Raw genomic sequence first — 12,059 nt, forward strand, 5'->3', positions numbered from 1 at the left:
TGTATTGTATTTTATAAATACCAAATGACGTTAACATTCTGGGACCATTTTCATTTATTGACTGCTTGGAATCAAACACATTTTTAAGGAGTGTTTTGGTTTCGATTGAGACAGACAGAACTTGCCAGAGAGGATGCTCATGGAGAAATGTGATCCAGCAGAAATACAGAGCTCTTCAACAAGCATCCCGTTTAGGTTTTAGACATAACAAGATATATCTATCATCCCCCCCACACATAAAACACATGACAGCTCTCCATGAGAAAGAGAGATTGGTTGCAGGATATTGCATCCAGGTGGAACAATGAGCAATAGATGTATCAAGTATCAAAGCATCACTGCACTCGATAGAGGCTGGACGTGTGTGTGTGTGTGTGTGTGTGTGTGTGTGTGTGTGTGTGTGTGTGTGTGTGTGTGTGTGTGTGTGTGTGTGCGTGCGTGCGTGCGTGCGTGCGTGCGTGCGTGTGTGTGTGTGTGAGCAAACGCATTGGGGCTAGGGGTGTATGAAAAGCACATCTTCAGGGACTGATCTCCGAGAGAACAAACTGGAGTGTACATACACAGGCGACTCCACAGCTCATCCTGTAGAAATAATATGTTCATTACAACGCAATTACTGACACTTAGAGAGTGAGAAGAGGTGGGGTGGGGGTGGAGGGATAGGGTGGAGGGGAAGGGGGGTTAGACAGAGCCTTTACCACCGACTGCTGATGCTAACTGACCTTATTTTCCTACTGTGTATGTCTGTGTGTCTGCAGGTGCAGGATGTACAGCTTTTTGGGTGGAGGGTTGTTCTGTGCAGGCGTGGGGAACATCCTCTTGATCGTTTCCACGGCAACCGATTACTGGATGCAGTATCGGCAGTCCAATAACTATATGCACCAGGGCCTGTGGCGCTACTGTATGCCGGGTAAATGCTTCCCACACAACGACAGTATTGGTAAGTTTAGCCAATCATTGGTTCATACTGATCCAGAGGCATTACTCAAAGTATTCAAAAAACATAATGGCCAAGTAATCAATTTGGGCGGCACGGTGGTGCAGTGGTTAGCATTGTCGCCTCACAGCAAAAAGGTTCTGGGTTTGAATCCGGTCCTGGGCCTCTCTGTGCGTAGTTTGCATGTTCTCCCTGTGCTTGCGTGGGTTCTCTCCGGATTCTCCGGCTTCCTCCCATCACCCAAAAACATGCACCTCAGGTTAGTTGGCGCCGCGGTCGTGGCAGCCTGTTGCAGCAGCTCCCCCTCGGGATGCCGCTGTAGCGAAATAATTTCCCCTCGGGGATTAATAGAGTAAAATTAAAAAAAAATAAAAAAATTTAAAAAAAAAAAAAACATCATTACAAGTGCTGGGAAAAAAAAACTAAGCCTGTACAATCGTGAGTGAATAATTTCTTCATTCATACTTGACTCGAACATTCTAGTAAACGAGCGTGCAGTGTGAAAAGTTGGGTGGACAGTGGACATGGCTACTGTGAACTTAAAAAGAGTGGATGGGCTTACTTGCTAAATGGGAGATTGCAGCAGTATGAGATATATTACAAGACTGATTTTTCAATCATCAACATTGTAAAGAGCTGCCTATTTCTGTATAGAGTTGCATTTTTCATATTTGGTTTCCAGACTTTTTTTTTTTTTTTTCTACTCTGAAGTTGTGACAATTTTCTCATTGGTTGAATTGTTAAAGGGAACTCGCTGTGTACAGTTTGTTTTATGCCTGGAGCATTTTGTATATGCTCCAGGCAATATACAAAATGCTCCAGGCATAAAACAAACTGTACGGCTTCACAAGGTTGCCTTTCTTCCACTGGATTTTAGTCTGTCACTCTCGGAAATGTATTACTGTCACTAACATGACACATATTCATATCACACCATAGAAGTAAGAGCCCTATTTGATAGCATTACACTGAGGCTGTGCATTTCTTGTTTAATCAGAGATAAATCTGCCTCCAATGCAGAAAGTTTTAAATGCTTTCAGTCATTTCTGTCAGAAAGAAAGGTTTAAAGATTTGCATGTCAACTGTTTGACAAAATTTGTAATTCATTTTCTTCCTCCATTCTTCATCATATTGTGTTGTTAACATGGCCTGAAAAGGGGTCACACCTCAGATTATTTACCATTGTTTACTTGCACTGACTGCACCAGTGACTCCTATTGACCTCTGACCTTGTCCACAGCCCACTTAGATGCCACCCGTGCCCTCATGATCCTCTCCCTTCTGGCCTGTTTTATTGGCATTATTATTGGCATTATGGCCTTCATCCATTACTCCTCCTTCGACAGGTTTGACAAAACCTTTGCTGCAGGCATTTTGTTTTTCATCTCATGTAAGTATCATTTTTGTACTTTGTTAGTTTGGGTATAAGATGTAGTTTGCATCTGGTTTGACATTAACTGACTGCAACCATCAAACACTGAGACAATGGGTAGGTTTTTGAAAAAATATAGTAACAGCAGTTTACTACTCATGAACTAATTACATTAAAATTATTTCTTTATCAGTGCAATTTTACAACAAAGCACCATTGCTTCTGTTTATAAAACCTCTCTTATGTCTGAGAGGTTTCATTAAGCTCCTGTTTTAAAGCTTTGTTTTTGCATTATTGGTAGTGGCCTTTATTCATTATAAATGATATAATTTGGTGTTCTTCTGTAGTGAATCCATGGTCACAATTGAAAAGCTAAAAAAAAAAAACGGAGTACTGAGAACAGCTTCCATGAACGGACAGTAGAAATTGTAGGCAACTTATACAATCGTCTTGAAACATTTTCTTTACGTTTTCCTTTTTTTTTTTTTTTTTTCTGTTTTTTTTTTTTTTTTTTCTGTTTTCAGGCTTTTTGGTGTTTCTAGCAATGGCTGTGTACACTGGTGTGACTATTAACTACTACGGGAAACGCTATGGAAACTGGAGGTTCTCCTGGTCATATATCATGGGCTGGGTGTCAATGGTGCTTACCTTCTTTTCAGGTAACTATGCTATCCAACAAACCAAACTACTTTAAGTTTTCTCTCTTTCACAAAGGTGCTATCAATTTACTTCATTGTTTAGGGTCAACTAATACACTCAGCAAAATATAAATAAAACCACTGCTTGGAGAACATGTGTTATGATTTCTTAGCAACTGGCTCAAAATACTTCTCAAATTTATGCTTAATTTTACACTTTTTTTTAACAATATGTTCCATTTGGAAGTTCAAATGTATAAAAATGTACCAAAGCAAATAAACTCACTTTTATAGCAAGGCCTCAACTAGTGCTTGCAGCTACCGATTTCCATACTGCATGTTCTACATGTACAAAAGAAAACAAAAAATGCAGAAAGTATGCACCATTACACAACATGATGGGTCACTTCCTCAACAGAAAACATTACGTAAGCAGCTGGATCATTAATGTGAAATCAGTAAGTGATGCTTTTACTGAGTTTTTCATATCTGATTCTTCCACCATGCTGTGCAGTACCTGCTGATCAACAGGCTTGCACTTGACTGAATAGGAAAAAAATTTACAGGGAAACAACATACAAATACAGAAAATATTACAATGTTAACGTGTTTTGCTGACACTAGAAATATCAGAAAATGGCAAAAACCAGGAAGACCATTGTACACATTTATTTCTATGGCATTTGAAGGCACTAACTGGATGCCAAAAAAAAAAAAAAAAAACAGCTGAGCAGTGTCGTATGAAGTTGTTTGTGTACAACTTCTGCACATATCAAAGGATCTTAAATGTGCCTATATTTGTTAGGTTGGTGTCTTTTGAAAACAAAGCTGCTTCACAGACTCAAACTTTAAGGAGATAAAGAACTTAACTAAATGTGATGTTAATGATGTCATAAAAATGCCAGTTTATTAGTTTGATGTTCTTTGTTAGGAATAAAAAGAAAAATCAGTATGTAATCAGTCTCACTGAACTTGGCTGGAAAAGTTTAATGAACTGTTGAATTAAACTGTTACAAATCATACACACCTATTTACCAATATATACATACTTTATTCATTAAATGACACAATGTTGTTTTGTTTCTCATTGAAATTTAAATGATTCACTTTAAGATGCTTGTAGGCAAAATTTTGTGATGGATAACAAAAGAACCTTCCTTTCTTTTCAGGTATATTCTATATGTGTGCCTATAGGATGCATGAATGCCCCAGGAATGCAAACTCACATTAAGAGATTTAAACCATCATCCAGAAGACAGACAAGGATTCTGGAGCCGTGAAAGTGCATCAGTGCTGTGTGTAGATTCTCACCAACAGTATGATGCAAAATGAAAGGTCAAGGATTAAACAATTTCAATAAAAAGATTGTGGAAAACATGTGTCCTCATTTATATCGACAGACACCTATCAAATTAAATATCTTTCAGGTTCTGTGCATAGTTATCTGCATTTATTGTGCCCAGTTGTGGTGTTTTTATTGCTGTGTTAACGTTTTGGGAAGCTTGCCAACTGGTTTTATGTCACCATGAATTAGATCAGCACTGCATTGGCTCTCAGCACCTACATGATACTCCAATATAATCCCATACCATACATTTAATTTTTGTTTTGTTTTACGGAACCAAATGCAAATTTGCGGACAAATTAATTGGAGTTACACGCAAAAATAAATTTGTGTTTGTGTCCACGTGCATATATGTCTCATAGCTGTTGTACATGATTGGGCCAATTAAAGGCTATACCTTGCTATTTTGGACAATGCCTGACTAGCCACCAAACCAATTATTTTGTTTTTTTCATACTTTCTATAAATAAACAATATAGGAGAAGAAGAATGCATAAAGGACGTGTTGTGGTAGACTACATTAGGTGGACTTGTTATTTGGGCTATGTAGGCTAAACCCAATAAACAGATATACACTTTTTCACCAAAAATGTAGGTGGGTTTTCCTCTTTTGCATCCCGTTATTACTTCGCTGTATAGCCTATCGATTACAATCTAGCTTTGGCAGCTGCGTAGGCTCTCGGCCAAATATTACCCAATGCGCTGCTGCAAACCTCTTATCCAAACGTGCCACTTAAGGGAGTGACGCAACTGCCTGACCGGCTCAAAATTTTACTTAATGAAATGGCTACAGAAAGCCTCTTAACTGCGTCTCAAGAACGGATCCTTAAGACGATTTCATCACCATTTGTTTCATTTACTTTCTAATTTTCCTCTAAAAGCAACTTGTTATCCTGGTGCGTTCCATAAAAGGGATTGACGCACAGCCGGGTGCGGCGGGGTTACCTCCATCCGCTTTGGCAATGTCTGTAAAAGGTCTATTCTTACATTGAAGAGATAGAGAGATTAATTTTGTTAGAATCTGGATGATTTTGTTTACTTTTCTGACTACACCGAATGTGTAGCCTATAAAAGCGAAAGAAACAGGTTGTAATGGATTTTTAGAAGCTTGTGCACATTTTGTAGCAGCTTTAGTCATATGAGTTATTATACAATCAGGTAGAACACGGATGTAAATTCTAAATCACGCCAAAAGGTGTTTGATTTCTAACCATAATTTATATTTGAGCATCCATTCAACACTAAACTTACAAACTAATGCAGCAGAACAACGCTTTACTAGTGTAACTGATTCCCAGTAATGCATTTGTTCTCCCTCCATCTGATAAAATTGAAATCCTGCCCTTCAGTCCATGGATTACAACTTCCGCTCTAACATCTCCCTTAATTGCCTAATAGCATTGCAGCGTGAATTCTGTCTACATTAAGACAATTTCACATTAACCGGAATGATTGGAAATGTGATGACAACACCATATCAACAAATTATAGTGCACCACTTTCTTTCATAAATGGGCACTTGTACTCTCACAGATTTTAATACCGACAATTAGGTATACAGCCAATTTGGGCAAAATTACTGAACTGGCCTGCAGCAATAATCCTCCTATGACACTGGGTCGCTTGATTCAAAAACTAGCCTGCTGGCAGACCAGGAGTGTTATTTCACTGACACTACATGTAGTCACATGTAGGCAACACGTTTCAAGAAAACTCAATCGAAAGTTTGATGTAGGTATCCATCATCGGCATGGATGATTTGCATCATTGAATAGAAGATGTATATGAAATCATTGCGGTGCATGCATCTTGTAGGGACAGAATAATACAGAAATATCACAGAAATGACACGAGATCAAATATATAGGCTTTCTATAAAAATAAAAATAAAAAATTTCGGCCACAGAATATGCAATATACACATATAAATGTACAAATCCCGATCACATAGCGAAAGGGGGGGTGGGGGTGACACAAAATAACAGTGACAAAAACAGGCTGTTTTTATCCACCGGCTCATAAAAAAGGCCATATGCCTGCAGACTCTATTTTCATAACTTTTTTTTTAACTCTCATCTCATTAGGCCAAAGACGACATGTTTAAGAGCAGCTTCATATATTTTGTTTAAGTCACCTACATCATGCACTCTTGAAATTGTTCTTCGGTTAAATGTCTGTTCCTATTAACTAAAACAGCGAAGTAGCATAGAAAGACTTCAATTCAATTATTTAGCACCATGGGGAACGATCCATTGCAACAACTATCAAATAGCCCCTTACTATAAAATAGCCTTCAGTAGAGTATAGGCTAAGCAACATAGTTATTATCCACTGATGCATTACTAACTATATTTAAACTAAATTTAAAAAAGAAAAAAGGTAAATTCTTCCACGATAACATGTCATGCTGGTGAACCAGGCAAAAGCAGCGTGCTTTGGTCGACGACCATAGACGGCCGATCTCCGCGCTGATTCTCAGTTACGTTTCAAAAGAGCTCTGGTGCGGTCACAGGTGCGCAGTTTATTTGGAATCTGTTTCCTTTTTTTCCCCACCAGCTTCAACACGTCTAAACCAATCACAACGAAGACCCGGTCCCTCATAGCTCCCCCCTGTGTCCATCCAGACCTCTAATTGGCAGATGCGCAAATGAATTTCCCCCTATCCGCTACTCTCACTGAATAAATACTTGTTGGAAATCTGCCCTCCCACCGATATCAATGTATTGCTCGACCATTCACTGATCTCACACAGGGATTGCATTTAAGCCTGGGAGACCTGCAGGAAAAGTGGCAGATGCTAATGTAAAAGGCAGAAAAATAGAAAAGCCAAAAACTAACATCATGAGTATGAACTACGCGTCTGCAGCGCCCACACAGAGGTCGACGTCATTTTTTATCGAGGACATCTTATTGCACAAACCAAAGCCGCTGAGAGAGGTCATTCCCTCACCGTTCTGCAGTTCGCTGGCTTCCCGGATGCCCATCCTGGAGTATGGATATCCGTTGATGCCAACCCCAATACTGGCACCGCATCCGCACCATCCGCTCCACAAGCCGGAGCATCACCAGTACTTCTTCACATCTGGTAAGCGCGAGAGTATTTCGCGAGGCAGAGGTGGAAGGCCATAACGAGGAAACCTTTTGTCAAACAGGCATACAGTACTGGACAAAAAGTGAGCGATGCTATCGGAGTATAATAAAGCGCTGTACTCGTGGAAAAATAACAACTTTTTTTGTTTAATCAAATTAGAAAAGCCAGTTTAAATTAATCATGTTTGGATTTACACAGTAGGCTAATGGGTGGGGTGTATCAACGCGTAAAAGTGAAGTGGGTAGAATAAATCCCGCAGTTGTGGAGGAAAACTTTGCTGAACTCTGTTAAGCATCGAAGGAAATAAAGGATCAGCAGCTCATTCAATATATTTTTTTCCCATTTAATTGAATCAAAATTCTAAAGCTAGTATTAACTAAAATACTCCTATTTATTTGTCCAACTTTTCAAAAGGAAGGTATTGTTCCAATTGTTGTGTAGCTTAAATAAGCAGTAAAACTAGTTAGTTTGTTTTTCTTATCATCAATCATCATCTCGGCAACAGACGTGATCATTAAACTCCTATTGTTACAGTGTAACTGGCCTATATGTTTAAAAAAAAAAAAAAAAAGGCTATTCAAATTACTTGTGTAGTTTTGTTTCTTTATTTTGTGTTGTTGTTATTATTTCCAAATCACCGTACTCTTACCGCTTTGCAGGGATGCAGATGCCGGCCTTGTTCCAGCACCACGCAGAGTTACCGGGCAAACACTGCAGACGCAGAAAAGCGCGGACTGTTTTCTCCGACTCGCAGCTGTCCGGCCTGGAGAAGCGGTTTGAAATCCAGCGGTACCTGTCCACGCCGGAGAGAGTGGAGCTGGCCACGGCACTTAGCCTGTCCGAGACACAGGTAGACCACACGCACACACTTGAAAGCGACGAGATGTAGGGCTACTATTAAAGTGGATGCCCAATAAGGATAAATTCGATCTATATGTAGCCTGTAATTTCTCTTTGTAGTAAAAGTGAGTTTTTTGTGAGGTGTTAAATGCATGAAACAGTGGTAATTTCAGTCCGCCACTAACCTAATTAAATTAAATAGGCCTACAAAATTTACACGAATCTTTCTGCGTTCTATGGGATATTTAATTGGCATAGCCTTACCCTAAAAATAACTATGTAAATGAGTGTCTTCATACTGGGGGTTTCTTTACATTACAGGCCAATATGGGGATATAAACTGCATTTAGGAACCTTTTTTTTTATAGCCTAATCCACATCCTCCCTACCCCGTGCAGGTAAAAACGTGGTTTCAGAACCGGCGGATGAAGCACAAGAAGCAGCTGAGGAAAGCGCAGGACGAGCACAAGACCCCCGGGGAGAAGGACCGATCGGCGGAGAACTCCAGTGAGGGCGAACTGAACGAGAAGAGCGCGGAGGAGATGAAACACGGCCTGGAGCCGGACTCGTACATGCTGGAGGAAAACGACGACGACGATGTAGACATCGAGGATGACATTTGCTCCCCGGATCATCTACTATAGTAGGGCTGCAGCGTTGTTTTATAAGCAGCGACTTTTACACTGTAAATGTAGTTTTTACTATAGGTAGATAACACTGACTTTCCTTTTTCTTCTGTTATAAATAACTATATAAGTTACCGTTTTAAAATGACGGGAAAATAGGCTAATGTTAATATTTATTCAAACATACAAATGGGGGCTATTGTTTTATGGTTTTTTTTTACCATTGCCCTTTTTTCCTCAGTGTAGCCTATATGGCTATGACTTATCGTGTTATGTCTGGCGAAACAAAAAACACGCTATTAGTATTGTTATTATTATTATTATTATTATGAAATGTTACACTTGTGTCTTTTTTTATTTGCAGACGGAAAATCTGTATAAATGACTATAATTCCGTCGAATAGCGCTTTGCTTTGTAACAGACGCATATTGCTGTCCCATCGTTTTTTGCACTTTTATCCCAAACGAAATTTTTCCATCCATATTGTTTTGGAAGTTTTGGAGCCTAATATATATATATAGCCTACCATTCCCTGTGCTGGTAAATATATTTAATCGGTACTTATTCATAAGCCTATAATAATAATTCGATTCTCAGCTCCGTTTATTTAGTTGTATCCAACCTTATATTTATTTATTGAGTTATATGGGAAAGCAAAGTGTTTTCTTTGACGTTTTCAATTCCATACCTCGACCGAGCAGGAATGCATTTAAAAATCCTTAAAAAAAAAAATTAAAAAAAACTAACGTATATACATATGTAGGCTATGGGCTACTTTTAGTGCAGTGCATTGTTTAAGCCGAACATGCCCGTTGATCCTGTTATCAAACGGCTGTCGTAACCACTTTCCACAGCATGAAGCTTTGTGTGAATACGAGGCTGCGTAGCCCTCTGTGCTGAGTCAACCACCACAAAAGAATTACAAGACATTTTCCAAAAAGTCAGCGGCTCTCTAACGTGTCTCTAGAATACGATTGTGTTTTTAAGTAAGGCCTATTACTCTCTGTAAGCCGCCTAAATCAACATCTGGACTTCTATTTTTTTTTTTTACACACTCCCTTTATTAACGATATTTCAAGTGAATTAGTTGAGGAAGAAATTCACTGCTGCAGGTTGTTTTGTTTGCCTGCTCACACTGTTGAATTATCTTTAAGACAGGGATATTCGTTTTTTGTTTTTTTTTAAAGGGCAAGTGAATTCTATACTGAGCAAGAGCTGACAGCGGTGTTTAGAGCACTTCGATTTTTCTAATGTCTAAATGTTTGCATCGGTGCAATGTTAACAACCCTTAAAGGTGTGGCACATGGGCCATGAGGCAATAGGGCACTACTCTTTCCCAATAGCAAAGGCTTGATGATGGAGGTACTTTGATGTTTTCAAGAAAATCAATCATGAGGGCAGTCAACAGCTTCAGATCGTCCATGATGGCAAAAATAAATATTCCCTTTTTCTGAATACAATGAATAAAAACGGGATTGTAGTGGTACAGCTACTCAATGTTGAATAACTCTGCTTGTTGTGTTTCTGCTAAATTGTCTCTAAAAATTGTGTTTAAAATGTTAAAACACTTGGTCAGGCAAGTTAAACATGAAACTTCTGGATCTCAGCGTTATGCTGAAGTCTCGTGTTTTTCATGAAAATGTTTTCATCCTTAATTGTGAGTGACAGTGTTCAGCACCACTGTTATTAGATTAATATGAACATATTTTGAACTAAAATTATTGATTATTTCTGCCCAAAAGCATTACTATAATATGCCAGAAAATAGGCTAAATAGGCTAAATCCAAAAATGTGGTTTCGTTTAAAATGTTGTTAAAAATCTCGGCATTTAAGCATAAATTTTAATTTAGTAGGTAGGTAAATAATAATATTGATCTTTTTGTTGTTGCTTTATTTTTTTTAAATCAGCAGAAGTCCAAATCAAATTTTGCAGAACTGAAAAGAAATGTATTAATTGTTCTAATGTTAAGAGACAACTTCCTAAGCATTGTTCATGAAAATAATATTAGAAAGAAAGAGAAACAATTAGTTCAATGAGAAGATTTAAATAATTAAAACATTTTAGCACCTTTTTGTGTGTGCTTGTATGTGAACACTGAACATGACAGAAATTAGCCCATGTTTGTTCTATGCTGTGCTTAATTATATAAGTTTGTTATATGGAGCTGGAATTTAATGCAACAAGGCACTATTGCTTGTGCCTCAATCAATATGGTGGCTAAAGAAAAATTATTTCCGTGTTATTTCATTAATTCACTGATAAAGTAATTTATCCCATATGCTGCATGGTATCTCATTTATTCATCTTTAAACAATCTTGATAAACAGATGTTCAGCATATTAAATTAAATCCACTTCACTGTCACATTTCAGTTTTGCTCCCTTTAGAGACTTAGTCTTTATGTCTGTGACTGTAGCCATAAATAATTAACCAAGCTCTCCAGCAAACTACTGTTACTACTGACAAAAATGGAGGGCAGAATGGTAATAAGTATTTATTTGATAAACACTTTTCCTGAATCATGTGCATTATGAGCCACCCATAGATATTTCAAAATCTTCAAACAGCTCTCATTACATGGAATAAATTGTTTTATCAGATGCTCCATTATCACTGTGAATTTGCACAATAACAAGCAAATCCTCCCCCATTTTTCATGCTGAATTTACCCTTCTTTCCTGCTTTTTGAAAAGCAATTTATGTCATCTTCAAAATGTGATTCTGATTAACAAGCAGCTGGAAAAAAAATTATGAGAATAGGCCACGCAGAAGGTGATCAATTAAAAGATTAAGCATTTTGCAACACATGGACGCATCTGCATTTGGACTTAATAGCTGGGCCATCAGCTCATTTTCAGGAAGCTTGCCGCCTACTGAAAGTGTGCTTCTCACATCAAAGCATCCAGCGTCTGCTTTAGCTTCCCAATGGGCAGAAAGGGATGCTAATTTGGCCCCCTTCATGTATAGCAGTGAAAGACTCCTTCAATTAACTGGATTTCAATGGCAAAAAATGAGTAGGTGGGACCAAAAAAAGGATGCAAAGAGACTCATTCTGGATAGGCAGTGATTCTCATTAAATTAAAAAGGGCTCGGCCATTTGTTTCCAACCATGCATCTGAGGACTTAAGACTAAAAACACAGAGCTTCAAAGAGTCCATGATGGGTTAAATGGAGACTATAATCTAATTAAAATATTGCACAGAGGTA

The 12,059-nt window shown here is 38.3% G+C and overlaps 2 protein-coding genes across 2 annotated transcripts; both read left to right on the forward strand.

Annotated features, from left to right (window-relative positions):
* Positions 1 to 765: 765 nt before the first annotated feature.
* On the forward strand, positions 766 to 4,178 carry lim2.1 (lens intrinsic membrane protein 2.1). The gene is made up of 4 exons (XM_069165110.1): positions 766 to 940; positions 2,178 to 2,327; positions 2,834 to 2,968; positions 4,117 to 4,178. The coding sequence occupies exons 1-4, from the start codon at positions 766 to 768 to the stop codon at positions 4,176 to 4,178; spliced, it is 522 nt and encodes a 173-aa protein (XP_069021211.1).
* Positions 4,179 to 7,079: 2,901 nt separating this feature from the next.
* Positions 7,080 to 9,136, forward strand: bsx (brain-specific homeobox). The gene is made up of 3 exons (XM_069165088.1): positions 7,080 to 7,377; positions 8,043 to 8,233; positions 8,622 to 9,136. The coding sequence occupies exons 1-3, from the start codon at positions 7,134 to 7,136 to the stop codon at positions 8,865 to 8,867; spliced, it is 681 nt and encodes a 226-aa protein (XP_069021189.1). The 5' UTR covers positions 7,080 to 7,133; the 3' UTR covers positions 8,868 to 9,136.
* Positions 9,137 to 12,059: the final 2,923 nt, after the last annotated feature.

The sequence above is a fragment of the Embiotoca jacksoni genome, unplaced genomic scaffold (assembly GCF_022577435.1).
Source record: "Embiotoca jacksoni isolate LCO1_2020_lvr unplaced genomic scaffold, fEmbJac1.0.p SCAF_33, whole genome shotgun sequence".
Taxonomy (NCBI): Eukaryota; Metazoa; Chordata; class Actinopteri; family Embiotocidae; genus Embiotoca; species Embiotoca jacksoni.